This window comes from Strongylocentrotus purpuratus, unplaced genomic scaffold (genome assembly GCF_000002235.5).
Source record: "Strongylocentrotus purpuratus isolate Spur 01 unplaced genomic scaffold, Spur_5.0 spur5_scaffold_17, whole genome shotgun sequence".
Classification (NCBI taxonomy): Eukaryota; Metazoa; Echinodermata; class Echinoidea; order Camarodonta; family Strongylocentrotidae; genus Strongylocentrotus; species Strongylocentrotus purpuratus.
This window is the reverse complement of record NW_022145602.1, coordinates 12,628,404-12,646,993: the sequence shown is the minus strand read 5'-3', so window position 1 is coordinate 12,646,993 and position 18,590 is coordinate 12,628,404. Positions and strand designations below refer to the sequence as shown.

At 38.9% G+C, this 18,590-nt stretch overlaps 1 protein-coding gene across 1 annotated transcript in view; it reads right to left on the bottom strand.

The window, feature by feature from the left end:
• Positions 1–17,961, bottom strand: part of LOC587329 (solute carrier family 28 member 3) — a 32,392-nt gene extending 14,431 nt beyond the window's left edge. The window contains exon 1 of the mRNA XM_030987735.1: positions 17,528–17,961. Coding sequence (XP_030843595.1) covers positions 17,528–17,569 — 42 coding nt within the window. The 5' untranslated portion in view covers positions 17,570–17,961. The remainder of the gene's footprint in view (positions 1–17,527) is intronic.
• Between the last annotated feature and the right edge of the window lie 629 nt (positions 17,962–18,590).

Genomic DNA, 18,590 nt, shown 5'->3' with positions numbered 1-18,590 from the left:
AGAATAAATTTATTTAAATATTCCAATGATTACTGCATGCAAACAAATATATGTGAAGTGCTCACCTTCTATTCAAGTCTCTGACAATAACATTTCTGTTTGGACTGTTTATTTTGTGAAATCAATTACAAATTTGAACTATGAAATATGAAACAATAAACTGAACATTAAACTAATTCGTCTAATAACATTGTTTTATCTCAAGAGGAATCAGGCTGTTTCATCTAACACAATAATTATATCCTACTTGTTATAGACTTCTAGGAACTACACTGTAAACGAGATATAGGCGTAAACATTCATGTTTAGACAAGTTTAAACATGACTTATGGCGCATTAAGTAATACCATTAACCTGATTATGTGGTTTGTATATTGTTCATATAACTGTGTGATGTTTTTTATATTTGTCATAATGAGTCAAATATATAGGCCTAGATGCAGCCTCGGCTCAATTGTTACGGCCATTTTAAGGTAATACAGCATTATTATAAATTCATAATGCAGGACTCGGCCTGTTCATGTTTTGCAGCGGGATGTGAAACATTTTCTCTCCGGGACTACTGTAAGTTAATATTGGTTTGTTGTTAAAATTTTCTTCATGAATTGTGCCACTGCCACAACGTCTTTCATTGCATAAAACTACTTTAATCATACAACAAAATACTTAAGTGCCTTATATAGAATGATCGTAAATTGATATTGTTTCGTTAAAATTAATTTATGTACATCGTAAAGTTGTTTTCGATGGTGGTTGTGTAACCACTTCAACTATATTACATGCAACCATTAAAAGAGAAATCTAATCTGCTAACAAGTCAATTGAAAACAGAAAATAAGTTTTAAAAAACGTTTTCGAAGTAAGAGTTAATCGGATAAAAGAAAAGAAATTGTGTTCATTGACTATATTAGCTGTTATCCATGAAACATGAAATTGGCTACACTTTCTTTTTCTTTTTTTTTTGTGTGGCAAAAATGATCTTCTCATACGATATTGACGGAGGGAGGTGTGCAAAGACATGTGTCATGATATAAATATTAGAAAATGGAAAGCTTTAATTTTTACACTAAAATCAAATGAGCTGCATGCCTGTATACAAATGTTGCATTTCTAGTTTGATAGATCACGGCTTGTAAACTTTCTTATTACTTTTCAGATTTCCTTAAGCATTCGCTGATCCGTTTATCACGGTTTATTTTTATTTGTTGCTTTGTTAGTTTAACGCGATCGCAAAGATTACAAAAAAATAACATGATGCATCTTTATAGCTTTATGTGTCATCTATTAAAATGTGCAAAAATGACAATAACAATAAAGATTATAATATTTATTACAACGATAATAATGATAATGATTATAGTAACAACATTAATGATAATGATAATAATAATAGTAGTAGTTGTAGCGCACATGGATGTCAACCTGACACTCTTGGCGTTCCACAGTATACGCCAGCTTTGGGATGACTGTTAAAATGGCGCTCTAGCATTTCAAGGAATAAATTTCCCGCCAAGTACCCATCCACCTCACTTGGGTCGAGGCGTGGCAAATTAATGTAAATTAATGTCTCGCCAAAGGACATCAGTGGCGTGGCGGGACTCGAACCGCGCACCACATCATCAGGTGACGTATCAACCAATCCACATCACCTAATCATCAACTATTTACATTTGATATTCATTCTTTACATTATAGACATTTCGTCCTTTACATTTGATTCAAATCTCTCAATATGTGATATAAACATGATGCATACTAAATATCACCTTTCCTGAAATCGATAATACAAAAAAACTCAACATTTGAGAATGCTCTGTACGTGTCATTTCACCTTAGCAAATATTGAAATATTCTATTCACCTTATTTGCCCCATTCCTCACAAAAAGGACAGAATAAAAGACGGGTTGAATCCCAAATACAATGTGTTTGCATTATAAATGAAGAATTGTGTATATACTTTCCTTACATGTAGGCCTATGTGATTCATCTTAAAGAGAATAAAATAGGATAACTACAAATATGTTCTTTTGTTTTGTTTGGAGACTGATTGATTCCAAAAAGCAATGCGTTTGCATTATAAATGAAGAATAGTCTAAGAGTTGTTCACTTACTTTCATTACATGTAGTCCTATAGTATAAGTGGCGTTTGACAGTGTTTTTCCTTTTTAGGAGGGGGGGGGGCACGACGTGTGTACTGTGCAAAGGAGGTTTTGGACTGGGAGCCCAGTGGGTATTAAGTACCATTGAATTCTGACTGTGTCCCCTGTTCGCACTCCTCCTCCCCTCCACCCCCACGTACTCGAAAATTTAAAAAATACGTTTCACTGTGAAAGAAAGGCCAAAGTAATTCACTCTCAGACGCTTTGCATTGTAGTTTGGTTGTTTTATTTTGAAGGCTACAAAACAGCCCCGCCCACACTATATAAAAAAGGCTTGACTTCAAGGTACGCCCTTGTACATGCATGCAATACAGTCTTTGTGGTCATGTAACTCAATTGCCCACTATGCACGTGCACCACTTGTGATTTCTCTGCAGTAATGTCTTCTCCAGTAATGTGAAAGCTGTCACCTCCTGCCACCGAACCCAAGCCCAGGTCATTGTCCAGCGTGCACTCAAGCCATTGCAAGATAGGCATGAGTGCACACTAAACAATAGCCTGCACCAAACCCAGGTCCAGCCACAGGAGGCAACAAATCTCACAATACTACAATTTCCCCCCAATTAATGACATTACCTGGTAATACATTAATTTAGCAATAAAATCAAAATTGCAAAACACACTAAAAAATACATTAAAGACATTTTCTCTGTTCCCCCCTTATGGAGGCAACAATCTCACATTACTACACATGCATAATGTTAAAATAAAATTACGTCTATATACCAGCAACCTAGCAACAACCTTACAAGATCATATTGTGATAAAATACAAACATACATGCATAATGTTAAAATACAAGTTGGTCTATATACCAGCAACCTAGCATCAATCTGAAAGTATTTTATGATAAAATAAGTTCTCGATTACTAATATATCTCTCCTACATAACACCAGTATATACATTAAAGACATTTTCTCTGTTCCCCCCTTATGGGGTTAACTTCGTCTTTCTGCTACCTTAACACAGAACGAGGAAGACGTGCTGGGTTACTATGAAACCCCTTATTCGTTCTGGTAGAACGCCGACGTCCATCGTATTCATCTTGGGGTCGTATTACTGGCTGGTCATCTGGGTTGGTTGAGCCCCATACAAAGATGAAAGGGAGTTCTTCCTCACTGTCACAATGTTCAGCTAGGACCGTTACAGGGTCTTGCAAGTCTTCATGCCGATGTAAGGAGTCCTCGACCTCCACAGGCAATCCATCGTCCCTGGGGTCCTGGATGAGAAGCTTACGGTGCACTTTCGACAGGCGACCACCCAACAATGGACGGATTTCATATACATCCTCTGACTGATTTACATGGGTAACTACATAGGGTTTGTTATGAAATTTATCTGCCAGTTTATGCCTACCAGTGAAGGCACATCTCTTAAGGAGGACTCTAGTCCCTATCGTGAAGGGGCAACTCTTGGGCAGGGCATCATTCTTCCCAGTCAGATGAGTTGCCGAGATATTTTCCTTTGCAAATTTGTGTGCAAAACCAAGTGACTTGGCTTGCTCCTCTACGAAATTTTCATCCCAGTCACCTTCGATGTTTCCCAGTAGTTGATCTAGAGGTGTATATGGCTCTCTGCCATACAGAAGACGGAAGGGCGAAATACGTGTCACCTTGTGCGGAGTACAGTTGTACAGGAACACCAGGTGACCGATAACATCGGGCCACTTTAGTCGTTCAGACAAAGGAAGTGATCGGATCATAGCACAGAGAGTCCGATTAAATCTTTCTGTTTGACCATTCCCCTCAGGATGATATGGGGTCGTTCTAGATTTGGTGATTCCGTACAACTGACATAGTTCGCGAATAAGACCACTCTCAAAGTTTCTCCCTTGGTCAGAATGGATCCTCAGGGGAACACCGTAGTGTGCAAACCAGTGTGTTCGAAGAGCTTTTGCTACTGTAGTTGCTGTCTGATCCTTACATGGGATGGCCTGTGCATACTTTGTAAAGGCATCTGTGACTACTAGCACATCTTCATATCCATTCTTTCCCTTGTCGAGTTTCAAGAAGTCGATGGCCACTAGCTCCATGGGTTTGAAGGCGATGAGATGACGTCTTGGAGTGCGAACTACAGGAGTTGGCGCTTTTGATTTGACACATATGAAGCACTTTCGTAAATGTTCCTTCACATCCCGATATAGCCCCGGCCAGAAGCATCGTCGGCGCAACACTCCAATAGTTCTATCTACCCCCTGGTGACCCCATTCGTCATGTGCCATCTCCAGCATTCTTCGTCTCAACCTTCTTGGAGTGAGAAGTTGCTTGGTTGGTGCCTCGCTGACATTAGGAGATTGACGATAGAGTATCCCATTCTCCTCTACTATGTTGGAATATTCCTTAAACCAGGATTTAACTCCGGAATTCTCTGTCCTAAGAGGATCTCCAGGCTTCCATCCTGATTGCCAATGCTCGCAAAGAACAGATAATGTGTCATCTTCTTGTTGCATAGTTGCTAACTGCTGCGGTGAGTAAGAGGGGTAAACACATGGGACTGGTTTGGGTAGTAGTTCTTGTTCCTCGTCATTGCTGCCCACAACCTTTTCAGGGAGAATGGTGCTGGCAGTTACCTCGCCTATTACCGCCTTCACCTCTTCCTCATTCTTTCCAGGATAACGACTCAGCGCATCTGCGCAACGGTTAAGCCTCCCTGGTCTGTACTTGATCTCGAGGTTGAAAGGAGCGAGCTGTGCAGCCCATCTCTGCTCTGCAGCTCCAAGTTGTGCCGTCTGTAGGTGAACAAGGGGATTGTTATCAGTTAGAACAATGCATCTAGAACCCATCAGATAACCTTTGAATTTTTCTGCTACTGCCCACTTGAGGGCCAAAAGTTCAATTTTGAAGCTAGAAAAATCTGGATATCTCGCTTCTGCTCCCCGTAGACTGCGACTGGCAAATGCTATTGGATGGAGTTGACCATCCTCTCCTGCCTGTGATAGGCATGCTCCGAGGCCCTTCAAAGAAGCATCTACCTCTAAAGTGAATTCCTCACCAAATCGTGGATAGGCAAGAACAGGTGTAGTAGTTAGGCTGTTCTTCAACACTTGAAATGATTCATCAGCCTCTTCTGTCCATTTGAACTTGGTATCGTCTTGACATGTATTTCTTGGATGTCTCTTCCCCGCTTTTGAGGATGTCTTTCCTCCAATGAGAGAGTGAAGGGGGGCAGCGATTTTAGCAAAATAGGGAACGAACCTCCTATAGTACGACGCAAGTCCTAAGAAAGATTGGAGTTCGGATGACGTCTTGGGAGTCGGCCAATTCGCAACACGTTCCACCTTCCTTGTGTCCACCATTACTCCCTTGTCACTGACGATGTGTCCCAGGTGTGTCAACTCTTTCCGAAGGAACTGACACTTTTCTCCTCTCAATTTAAGGCCATACTTAATGAGTCTGTCGAACACTTCCTCCAATCTAACCAAATGATCCTCAAATGTTTTGGAGAAGACTAGGATGTCGTCAAGGTACAAAATAAGCTGTCTGAAGTTCATGTCTCCAAATATCAGTTCCATGATGCGCTGGAAGGTGCAAGGGCTGTTGCAGAGGCCTTGGGGCATCCTTTCAAAGTCGAATAACCCCCAGGGTACACGAAATGCAGTCAGGGGAACTGAATCAGGATGCATGGCTACTTGGTAGTATCCATGAGTCAGATCAAGTGATGTGAAGTATCTAGCACCTTCCATTACTTCCAAAGACTCATCTATCCGAGGCAGAGGAAATGAATCCTTTATGGTAATGGCATTTAGCTGACGATAATCTATGCAGAGACGGATTGCTCCCGACTTCTTCCTCACTAACACCACAGGACTGGCATAAGGGCTCAATGAACGCTTGATAATCTTCCTATCTAACATGTCTTGCAATAGTTTTCGAACTTCTTCGGCTTCACCAGGAGAAATCCTCCTATAGGGCATGCGTATTGATTTCTCTGAATTCACTCTGATCTCATGAGGGATAAGATCACAATATCCAAGATCGAATTCTCCATCTGAAAACGCATCAATATGGCTAGACAGGAGTGTTGCAATTCGGCTTGCATCCTCGTAAGGCATTCCATCTAAACTAATACCTAGTGGCAGGCGTGCTACACTTCCATCCTTGAATCTAAATCCATTTGTTTCTCGGGGCTGGGTAGTCGATGTCTGCGCCTGCTTCCCATCTTCCTGCTCGACTAAGTCGCTAGCCTCGCCACCTGTTGAAACTAATATCTCATGCACATCCACTTCAATAGAACTCTCCACTAACTTCACACTTACTTCATTGCGTGGTTCCATCATAGTTGCAGATGCCAAGTTCGAATGAGGGGGGATGGCTACTTCAACCTCTCCGGTATTAGCAACAAGAATATCAACTACGCACTCCCCAGAGACGCAACCTTCAATCACTTGAAGGAAAGGAATCGATGTTGAACAGTCACCTTGTTCCACAAGCCACACTCCTGACTCGTCTTCTGTGATCTCGAGCTGGGAGCGATCCAGATGACACTGCACATGTCGCACTGTCCTTGGTGCGATTACCTCTTGTTGTGACCCGGTCGCAACGTTCTGTGCCCTCTTCTGTTTCATCCCACTTGTCAGATCTAGGCAAGCCTTAGCTAACTCAAGGTCACTGATCTCCTCCCCTAGAAGTGGTCTTAGACCATTGCTGCCAATCAGTATTGGAAAGTCTTGTCGTTTACCGTCAGTTGACATCTTCTGCCCAACCAGAAATCCTACCATGGCTTCATGATCACCAATGCACACTCGGGCACGTACATACCCTTCAACCGGCACTTCAGTCCCTGAAATTCCTGTAATTTTGACTAAGAATTCTAGCTGCTCAGGACACCCAAGTAAAGCTGTGAACTGAGAATGAAACAAATCTGATGGGATGATCGAGACTTCTGACCCGGTGTCCAAAATGCATCCAATCTGAACACCAGCAACGTCAGCCATTACTGTGGGGCTAGGTGACACCAAAATGTCCTTAATGTTCAACTTGGTGCTCTTCTCCCTAGTGTCTTTATCCATCCCTCTTCCAGAGCTTTCAGTCTCTGCGTTTGCACACATGAACTGGTCACTTGCTATGGGCCGTTGGTTTCTCAACTCCACTGTTTCACCCTCAACAATGGAGCTAGCTAGTTTCCCGAAGTTTTGGTGAGTGGTCCAGTAGCAGTTTGTTGACAGTCCTTCATATAATGTCCCATTTTATGGCACTTGTAACATTCTACATCTTCAATTGCTTTCCTCCTGCCAGTTGTCAATCGGCGCACTGTCTTACTGAGTGATGTCATGTCAGTCTTCAGTTTCTCGACTTCGGACAAAAGGGTCCTCTGTTGTTCCAATAACTCCTTGAGGACGTTTTGTTCGGGCTTTGCTGTAGCTAATGCTGTCTGGGCAAACTCTGTCTCTACCTCTCTAACTTTAGGTTTAAGGTGGGATATTGGTGCTTCTTGGAACAACCGCAGAGCCTCACTTCGCACTACATTGAAGCCAGACTTCCCATGGTCAAGCTGGATACGTCGAAGTTCACGCCGTACCGAGGCATCCCGTGCTCCATTTACAAATTGGTCACACAACGCATGATCCTTCAATTGTGTAAGGGCAGCTTGATCTTCCTTTCCCGCAGATTTCATCATCCTGCAATAGGTTCGTAGAAGTGCTCTACTAAAATCACAAAGTGATTCTCCCTCTTGTTGCTGGCGATTGTGGAATTTGCTGCTGAGAGTTTGGGTTGTCTCTTGATATCCGAAGCATAGTTTAAGGGTGCTGACAACCTCATCAAAATCATGCCGTTTGTCATCCTGTAGGCACATTACCTCCTCCCGTGCTGCACCTGCTAGATGATCAAGGAGTAATCTGGCCTTCTCTGTACTAGACAGATTGAATTGAGCTGTGAGTTCATCAAATTCCTCAAACCATTCTGGAAGTGAAAGATCATTCCCACTTTCAGGAAGCCCCTTAAACTTGGAGAGGTGGCTCTGCGAAATTCCTTGCAGTCCCATTGATCGCCGGAAGAACTGAGTCATCATGTCCGCATCCAGTGCTTGTCCTGAAGGGGTAGTCATGGTGCAAGGAGGGCACTAATACAAAAATATGTGCACAATTAAATATAACAATACAGATTAACATGAAGTTTTAAATGAAAATTTCAAAAAAACACAAATTGCACATGAGTTCTGTCAATTCGTTAATACTGTTTTTTTGTTTTCCTGCGGGCCGAGGCTGTCTCTTCAGTCTGCAAACTTCCAGCTGACGATTCCACTGTCGCTCCTGATCCTTGCTCGTCGTGGTGTCGCTCAGGTCGTCCGATAAACTTCAAAAGCGCCTATCCCACTTCTGACACCAGTGAAAGAAAGGCCAAAGTAATTCACTCTCAGACGCTTTGCATTGTAGTTTGGTTGTTTTATTTTGAAGGCTACAAAACAGCCCCGCCCACACTATATAAAAAAGGCTTGACTTCAAGGTACGCCCTTGTACATGCATGCAATACAGTCTTTGTGGTCATGTAACTCAATTGCCCACTATGCACGTGCACCACTTGTGATTTCTCTGCAGTAATGTCTTCTCCAGTAATGTGAAAGCTGTCACCTCCTGCCACCGAACCCAAGCCCAGGTCATTGTCCAGCGTGCACTCAAGCCATTGCAAGATAGGCATGAGTGCACACTAAACAATAGCCTGCACCAAACCCAGGTCCAGCCACAGGAGGCAACAAATCTCACAATACTACAACTGCAATAGAGCAGGAATAATCATTTACCTACCAAATTGATTGGAAGTTCAAAAAGAAAATTGTTTGAATTCTGACTATTCTAGTCTCAATTGTTGAAACTTGTTTCATACTTTTCTTTGTGCAAACCTTAAAAGGACTTTCTTTTGTCAAACTAGAAATATGACAACAAATATTTCGTGAAAAGTGGTCTCAGTGATTGTGGGACATGTTTTTTTTTAAAACAGTTTTTGCTAATTTACCACATGTCGATTATTTTCTTCTTCCTGTATACTACAGACCACCGATGACGTATGTTCGTACCTTGCGCTTGTCTTGTGCCGAGAGGACAGTGCAAGTAAAAGGGCTCTACAAGAACTATGTGTGCAACTAAAAACAAGCTAAAGCTAAAATTTTGCACCTTCTGCTTCAAGGGTTCCTGGAGATAAAAATCGATTGCGGCATGTGGTAAGGAGTTCCACAACCGGGTACCATTTTACACTCTTATTTATGAGGATGTAGTCACTCATCTGAATTACTTCATTGTTATATATTTTTTTCTTATTGATATTAAAGGTAAAGACCAGTATTGGAACCGCCCCAATTTCAAAAAATGAAATAGAAGCTCTTTATTACCAATCATGTGAAAGAATATGTTTTGACTAATACATGATGATAAATTTTTTGCCGGGAAACCGCCTACTAATTGATATATTTGGTAAATTAGTTTATCTATTGGTCTGTGAGAGATAAACGCACGTGTCGCGCACGTGTCGCGCACGTGTGCGTAGTCCCATATAAATCTTTCTGTGTACAGTGCTTGTAACTTTACGAAGACTGGGCCAAATTTCTTATCATTTTGATGATTCCAGAACCTTGCAGTACACACCAATACTTATATGCTAGATGATCAACCTTTTCTGATCGATTCCACAACGTTTCTTTCACAATGCAATTGCATGACCATAACTGGTCTTTATCTTTAAGTACGTTGAGTAAAGGGAAATGATTGACATCCTGAAAACAAACAAACCGTGACAGGTTTTGCGTAGTACTGGTCGTTTTCCAATCATTTGGGTCAAAGATACTCGTGACAAGACGTGACAAAGAATGGTATCCCATCCATTTCTATTTTCAGAGGGGACCATTATCAATACTCTGCTTTTACTCTCATATTTTATAAAAAAAAAAAAATTCTGAGCTGAATTTTATTGAAATACACCAGAAAAAAAGTTACATGAAATTCACCATTGTATGAGCATTATTAGTAAAAACAGATTATGCGTAGCTCGAGGGGAACACACGTTAAATATTGAATTTGATTTAACCCCTAGGCTAACATATTTTGTCTCTTGGGATACTTGGTACATGAAGAGATTATAAAAAGGAAAAGTATCACGAACATTCTTGTTGAAAAAATAGGGATTTTTGTTTAGACTTGCGTTTAATTTTTGAGTCGCGTTGTTAACAAATGTTTATGAAGTGTTTACATATGTACATTTATTACTTGGCATATTTTTCTTTTTACTTAGGAAGGGGATGTCAGCTCAAGCTGTGTTTAGTAAAACCCCTTTTTCCCATTAATGATTTTTGTATGTGACCATACACGTTAAAATTTCATATATTTGCGATGATGTATATGGGAAAAGGTATTCAGGAGGTCCTAGCACACTGTGTCTTTACAGGCTTATATTGTTCTGGGAAGCTTGACATTATGGTGATTTACCCCTACGTTGAAAATGGAGAATTTGTATGGGTACGTTTGAAAGGGGGCTTCTTTGAGGGATATTGAAAACTGTCTACAGTCATGGGCGTTCATTGGTACGAAGGGGTACTTACCAGGAGCTAATCAGATTAAAACTAACTTAACCCCAAAACAAGCAATACTCTTCATAGGATTCACCTTTATCATGTTCATGTCAATAGAATTGTTTTATATCTTATTAAGATAACGAGAATAACACGGATGTGGCATCAATTAAAAGAAAATAAACTGTAACAACTTATAGTAGCCCAAATGTTTACATGGATAATCTTAATCGAGATGCAAATTAATCGTAATAGTTTGGAGGTTTCGTGGTAGAGTGGTTATTTCTCTTGAATCTAAATCCGAGGGTTGATGATTGAGGGCACTAACGTCCTTCAGCAAAACACTAATCCACATATGCTACTATCCACTTAGGTGTAAAAAATTCAACTATTCAAAAAAAAAATCTGATAGAAATAGCGAGTTTATCCCTTTTTTAAGACGTCAAAAATAATTTAACTAAGATTATCGGGAAAAAAGGTATAGACCAGTTCTGGTCATGCGATTGCATTGTGAAAGAAACGGTGTGGAACCGATCTGAAAAGGTTGATCATCTAGCATATAAGTAATGGTGTGTACTGCAAGGTTCTGGAATCATCAAAATTATAAAAAATTTGACCCAGTCTTAGTAAAGTTACAAGCACTGTACACAAACAGATGTATATGGGACTACGCGATATGTATTAAGTCCGGATAGAAATAATATTTTACCAAATATATCACTTAGTAGGCGGTTTCTCGGCAAAATTTGTATCATCACGTATTAGATAAAACATATTCTTTCACATGATCGGTAATAAGAGCTTTCATTTCATTTTTGAGAGGGGGACGTTTCCAAAACTGGTCTATACCTTTTAGGAGTGAATATCACATTTGTCATGTCTGTGGTACATGCGTGTCTCGGTTCTTGAGGGACAAATCGAGACCTTACATGTATCATTAACAATTATTTTTCTCACTAAGAATACAGTTCCCCTTTAAAATGAAGCTTATAATACGTTTTAAAATGACATTATATTTGGTCCATTCATCTAGACCTTACTGAGGGGTAGCGTTGTCCCCTGCATCAAATTCCTCTGTTTCCGCCGTCATAATATAATTCTATCAACTTTATCAGCTGTATGACTTCGAAAGATTATCAACCAACAATAGCAAATCAAAGATAACATGATTAATCGTTTACTAGGTCATATTTCCTGTAACTAAATCTTATCAGATATCGAATACGAAGGAATATGGATATTAGAATTATATCTTTTCAAATAAGTAAATACTAGGAACAATCAATATGTTAATACTAGTACTAGCTTATCAAACAATTGAATATGAATGAACTTTGACTCTTCTTTGTAACCATTGTTTAAACTTAGCGATTCAAAATTAATGTTGTAAACAAAATTGTATCGGTATGCATATTTTATTTTGGCTTCAGTCAAATACACCTTTTAGATATACCCTTTATCGAAATGTGTGCGAGGAAGCCTCGTGTAAAATTATAATAAGACCATCTAATTTCGGAGAGAGTCGCGTTGTACTACTAGTGCTATTACTACTACTATTATTACTACTACTACTACTACTACTACTACTACTACTACTACTATTACTACTACTACTACTACTACTACTACTACTACTACTATTTCTACTACTTCTACTACTACTTCTACTACTACTTGTACTATAACTACTACCATGACTACTATGAATAATAATAATAATTATCATTATTATTATTATAATGATGATGAAATATTGGGTTCTTGTATAGCGCTCACATCTGTCATACTTGACACTCCTGGCGCTCCATTACTGCTGCTGCTGCTGCTGCTGCTGCTACTACTACTACTACTACTACTACTAGTAATACTTATAATAATGATAATTCCCAGTTCTTGTACAGCGAGTATGAAATATTTATTAACGTCACTATGCGCTTCCCGTATAGGGCTTTGGCTATTATCCCAGCACAGCCTAGCTGCCCTAATGAAGGTGTTGCAGCTTCATTGGTTGAGTTTCTACTGTCACCCATTAACCTCACCTGGGTCGAGCGAGGCAAATGTAAACTAAGTGGATGTTAGTGCTGTGGTAGGTATTTGAATCTCGTACCTTATTGATTCACAGTCTTGGAATTTATCCACAAGTCCAATGACTCTGCACGGTGTTGAAGGTCATACTATTTCGTGAAATAAACACCTCCTTTTTATTTGCCATAACTCTCTATTCCTTGTATGACTATGTAAATAATGGAACAAGTTTACATTTGCGTCTATTTGTCAAACGGTGACTGTTCAAAACCTGAAAAAATTGGAATGGTACATGACGCAAAGTATACATCTACTGGGTCGGAGATATAAGTGATATACATGTTCACGGTGACCAAATGGTACAAATGGTAGTAATAGTCCACAGAAAACCAACGCCCCCTCTCTCCCCTTTTCTTTTCTTCTCTGCAAGTCACTCTCCTGCTTTTGTTTGTTTGTTGTTATTGTTTATCTAAGTTGAGGGCTTGGGGCACGTCAAGCTACTTTGCTTAATATGTAGCCCTCCTGCATCTAATGTATGTTAATTAGGCATTTAATATATTTGTTTAATTTCGTATATTATCTGTATAAAATGATGTACACTTGAAATATTGTTTCAAACCATAGGCCTATTATGTTCATGAAAATGCATGATGAAAAAGAAAGAAAAAAAGACGCAGAAACCAATAATTCAAATCAAATCAAATCAAATTTAAAAAAAGCAATATTTAGTATTGGTATTAAGACAAACAATTCTACTAATCGGTCAAGATAGGATAAAATAGGGCCTTTTAGATTCTGCACGACGAGAACGCGGACTGCCCTTTTAAGGCAATGGGACGTCACTGCCAGTGCCTTGAAAGGACGTCACATTGCCTTAAAAGGGCAGTACACCTTCTCGTCGTGCAGAATCTAAAAGTCCCTATTGTTTAAAGGAGACGAATCAATGTCAAGTCGACGATGAAAACTACGCGTTTTGCTTATTTTTGACAACCACATTTCGTTCGGTGTAGCCCAAATGTTTACATGGCGTTCTCGTCGTGCAGAATCTAAAAGGCCCTATTTTATCCTATCTTGACCGATTAGTAGAATTGTTTGTCTTAATACCAATACTAAATATTGCTTTTTTTAAATTTGATTTTTTTCCCTTTTTTCCCGATAATCTTAGTTAAATTATTTTTGACGTCTTAAAAAAGGGATAAACTCGCTATTTCTATCAGAATTTTTTTTTGAATAGTTGAATTTTTTACACCTAAGTGGATAGTAGCATATGTGGATTAGTGTTTTGCTGAAGGACGTTAGTGCCCTCAATCATCAACCCTCGGATTTAGATTCAAGAGAAATAACCACTCTACCACGAAACCTCCAAACTATTACGATTAATTTGCATCTCGATTAAGATTGTCCATGTAAACATTTGGGCTACACCGAACGAAATGTGGTTGTCAAAAATAAGCAAAACGCGTAGTTTTCATCGTCGACTTGACATTGATTCGTCTCCTTTAAACAATAGGGACTTTTAGATTCTGCACGACGAGAAGGTGTACCGCGGACTGCCCTTTTAAGGCAATGGGACGTCACTGCCAGTGCCTTGAAAGGACGTCACATTGCCTTAAAAGGGCAGTACACCTTCTCGTCGTGCAGAATCTAAAAGTCCCTATTGTTTAAAGGAGACGAATCAATGTCAAGTCGACGATGAAAACTACGCGTTTTGCTTATTTTTGACAACCACATTTCGTTCGGTGTTTGTTTCGTCTATCTTGACGACTTAACCTAATTAATGTATTTCCATTAATAATCATTCACGTATCAGGGGACTTCCATATTGTCCATTCAGTAGCATAATTTAGGTTATTTCCGACATAGCAGTAGCAGTAGTTATAAACTTAGGTATTTTTCAACAGTATTTTCACCTACTTCCGCAAATAACACCTTTATTACTGATATCCTTCTGGCAGGCTCAAAAATGTGAGGAACGCACGTAATTTTAGTCCCCTATTTATTATGATTCATCTTATCGTCACCCCACCCCCTTGAATTTAATATCAACAGTTACAACAATTATTATCTGATATTCCGACATTGAGCAGGCAACAATTGCTCTTGGCTTTACTACGTTAAAGTATTTGTGTTAGGGCTGCTTCAAGCTTTTAGATTATGTTAAGGGTTAGGTTTAGGTATAGTTATGGGTCTGGGGTCGAAGTTGATAATCTTGTTAGGATTCAGACTTCAGAGGCAAATTACTGCGGAGCAAAAATTGTCTCAGGGGCAAGTGTCGTACAACCCAATCATGCCACTATAGTTCTGTCTCCCACACGTCTCGAACCCACACATGAAGACACACTCCGTTCACACTCTTCCCTCTCTGGCACAAAACCTCAAAATTAGGTTTGATTTATAAACAGTTTTTACCAAAAGAAAAAAAAACACTTGTACACCGACATAACAACTTATACAGAGTGCTACATAATTATGTTTTAACTTTGTATTATGTAGTATCGTTCTTTAATTTGAGTTTTGTACTTCCTTTTGTTTCGGTTTTGATTGATTTTTTTTATAATTGTTTTTTTTTGTTGTTGCTTAGTTAGGTTTTGAAATTCGTACGATAGGGTACACGATCTAAGGTAACTTAGACCATAACTTAGATAGAAAATGCATTCAAAAATTGTCGTTGGTTGTACTATATCCTCTCGTTATAAAGGTTCATATAAATTAATATTCATATTAGTATATCTCAATGGTTGAACTTATTGCTTTACGATGATTTTTTTGTCTGTGTTTACATGTCATTTCGTGTTAAAATATTTTCGTTGTATTTTCCTCGGTGTATTCATCTGTTCCACCCATCTTCACTCCAACTTTACAGGAAGTTGGAGAAATTACAACGTGGTAGACTTAAGAGTATCGTGAAAAAGAAGGTAAATTTATATCAGAAGTAATAAGAAATATGAAAGACGAACCCGAAGAATGGATGAATTTAAACGCCTCTCTAAGCTACATTGTCAGCAATCGCAAGGTACTCATTAACACGTGAATGGAGAGTGGTAATTTGGTATTGACAAGGACACTAGTGCCTCCCGGGGTTCGAACCTACGACCTTCGCATCTAGAGACAAGTGCTTGGTCCACTCGACTACGACACCTTATACAAAAGAATTTGTAAAGGAAGTTAATACATTGAGAGCTAGAATGCGATTGTTGCAGGTATCAATCACCCTTGCAGGAGCCTTACATCCATATCCCACCATCGCATCAGGTATGTTGTATTTCATTTACCTATTTGATCGTGACGCTCAGACGTAACCAAATAATTATTCCCTTAAATCCTTTTAAACCGCTTCTAGTGTGCACAGTGTATCCGCATTTTAATTGAAAGAATCATCAGTGACAAATGACAGTTTTTGTTATAAGCTAATGAAATCCTTGCTTCTGATTGGTAATCAGCAGATTTGTCACTGATTTTTTTCATTTGTCATTGAAAAAGGGCTTCGTGAAACACCATCCAGGTATGTTGTATTTCAGTTACCTATTTAAACGTGATGGTCAGAAGTAACCAAATAATTATGCTTTAAATCATTTTAAACCGCTTCTAGTGTGCACATTATATCCGCATTCTAAATAAAAGAATCATCTGCATTACGATCATGATCAAACCTGCTTTAGTGACCACCTGTCGACAAAGACCGCCTGTCTACAAAAGCACATCTGTTGTTTCCCTTGAAAATGTTTTCTCATTGAATCATGTACTAAAGGAACCTGTCTACAAAGACCCCCTGTCTACAAAGGCCATTTGGAAAACATTGTTACATATACAATAATACACGCTCTTTACATACATCCTTAATTTGGCAGGTTTCAACGAGGAATTGTGTGGATAGGAGCATACCCGTGATCATAATGAGAACTAAAATCGGGCCGGTTTTTGATAGAGACTCATCGATGGGGCGCAGCCCCTGTGGTATAGAGCAATGGTCTCGAAACTGAGAGGTCCAGGGTTCAAAGCCATCCTTCCTTTGATGTATATAGCATTAATAATAAATTTCCAAGTCCTCTCGATGGAACTGAAAGTCGTTTACACCTTAACTACACACATACATTATTATGCTTTTTTACCGGTCGGACAAAGATATAGATTTACAATCAAAATGGCATAAGGGTTTGGCCATAAATATAGAATGGTTGTCCCCTAGACATTCATTATCATATTTTCTTTTATGTTTTTATCAATAGCACACACAAAATTGATTCAGAGGGGTCGAAAAATTGTATCACATATTACTAGAGAAGATCAGTTTTAAACGTGCAGTAATGTAGTTTTCAGGATGGTTTAGATGTTTTCAATAATATTTCGATATATAATTTGTCAAATTTGTACAAGGTTGATTTACGACACGGATCTACCTAAATATCGAGCCGACCTTGCATGGGGAAAACTACTCAGATTCCCTATGACCAGTCTACTGTAAATGCTGAATAAGATTATCTTTAAAAAAAAATTAAAATAGAGAAATTAACAGATGATGACAAACATGTGTCAAAATTTGTTCCCATTTGCTCAATTTTGCGTTTGAAGACAGACATTCATTCATTCGTTCATTTTTGCATTTTCTTATATAAATGTACACGATTCTTTGTCATGATGTAATGTGTTCCCTAATATTTTGAAGCGCCTTGAGCATTTAATTAAACAGGATAATGGCGCTATATAAATCTTAAGTATTATTAAAATAGGGCAATACACGGAAAAGGGTCATTCGTGTCAGAAATGTCGTTTTAATGACATAATGGCTTTTGTTATTACTATCACTATATTGAATCGAATTCTACTTAATTTGCAGATGTAACATACCTCTAATGGGATTTCATAGTCGTTGCCTTTGTTCTTCGCCATCGTGTCCCGGAGTTGCAGCTAGACCTAAGAGAAGTCTTGGGCTGCACCGTTGATTTAATAGCACTACAATTCTCAAAGTAAGTCCAAGACGTTGTTCGGGTTTTTTAACCCTTTCATGTAGATCCGTAATGTCCACCCCAAAAGTATTTTATTTTGCTGGTTACAGATTTATTGGAACCCTTTCAGAAACTTGAAGAGAATGCTGTCCGGCTGTGTTCTTGTTGTTATGCAATTTTCAGCCATTACCGCGGGAAATTGAGTGCCTTCCCTATAAGCTGAACAACTATCTTGATTACAACTACCGAGCTTAATAAACAGAGGTGATGTCTGTTTGGGGTTCGTAATCCTCTTTAAATATTAGATAAAACTGCAGTTCGTATTAAGTGCATATATTCCCTATGCACTGTGCTCTTTGCTGTTTGCGTTCTGTATTGTAAACGCCTGTGAGAAACGCATAAGTACAGAATAAAGCAAACAAAAAAGGTGGGCGTCTTGCATATAGTCCAAAGTACAAGCCCCCTCTTGTCCTTACCTTCAAGACTGGATAAAAAGATAAGCTTTCTAATAGCAGCACCAATCATTTTGGGCAACATTAGTGGCTTCGTAAAGTTGTCAATCTCCAGTCTTGATGAGCTCCACGAAACCCTTTTAACACCTAGAGGATGTTTCACAAAGATCCTAAGTTGAACTTATCTTTCAGTTGGACTTAACAATTATGAAAAGCCGTTAGCATCTTTGAAAATAATTTGTAAAAGATATTTTAAAGGCATACAATGTATGTTGATTTAAATCATTCATAATGTTCTATTATCATGGGAGATATCATGTTCCTGATTTGGAATTTATGAAAAGTCTAAAAATGTTGCTTTTGAATATATTTTATTTTAAGGCTACAAATGGCTCTCCTTAATTTTAAAGTCTAACTAAGAGTTAAGATCGACTTAAAATCTTTGTGAAACACCCACTACTATTGCAAATCGAAACATTAATACAATTTTGAACTGCTGTTTGATCTATTCCA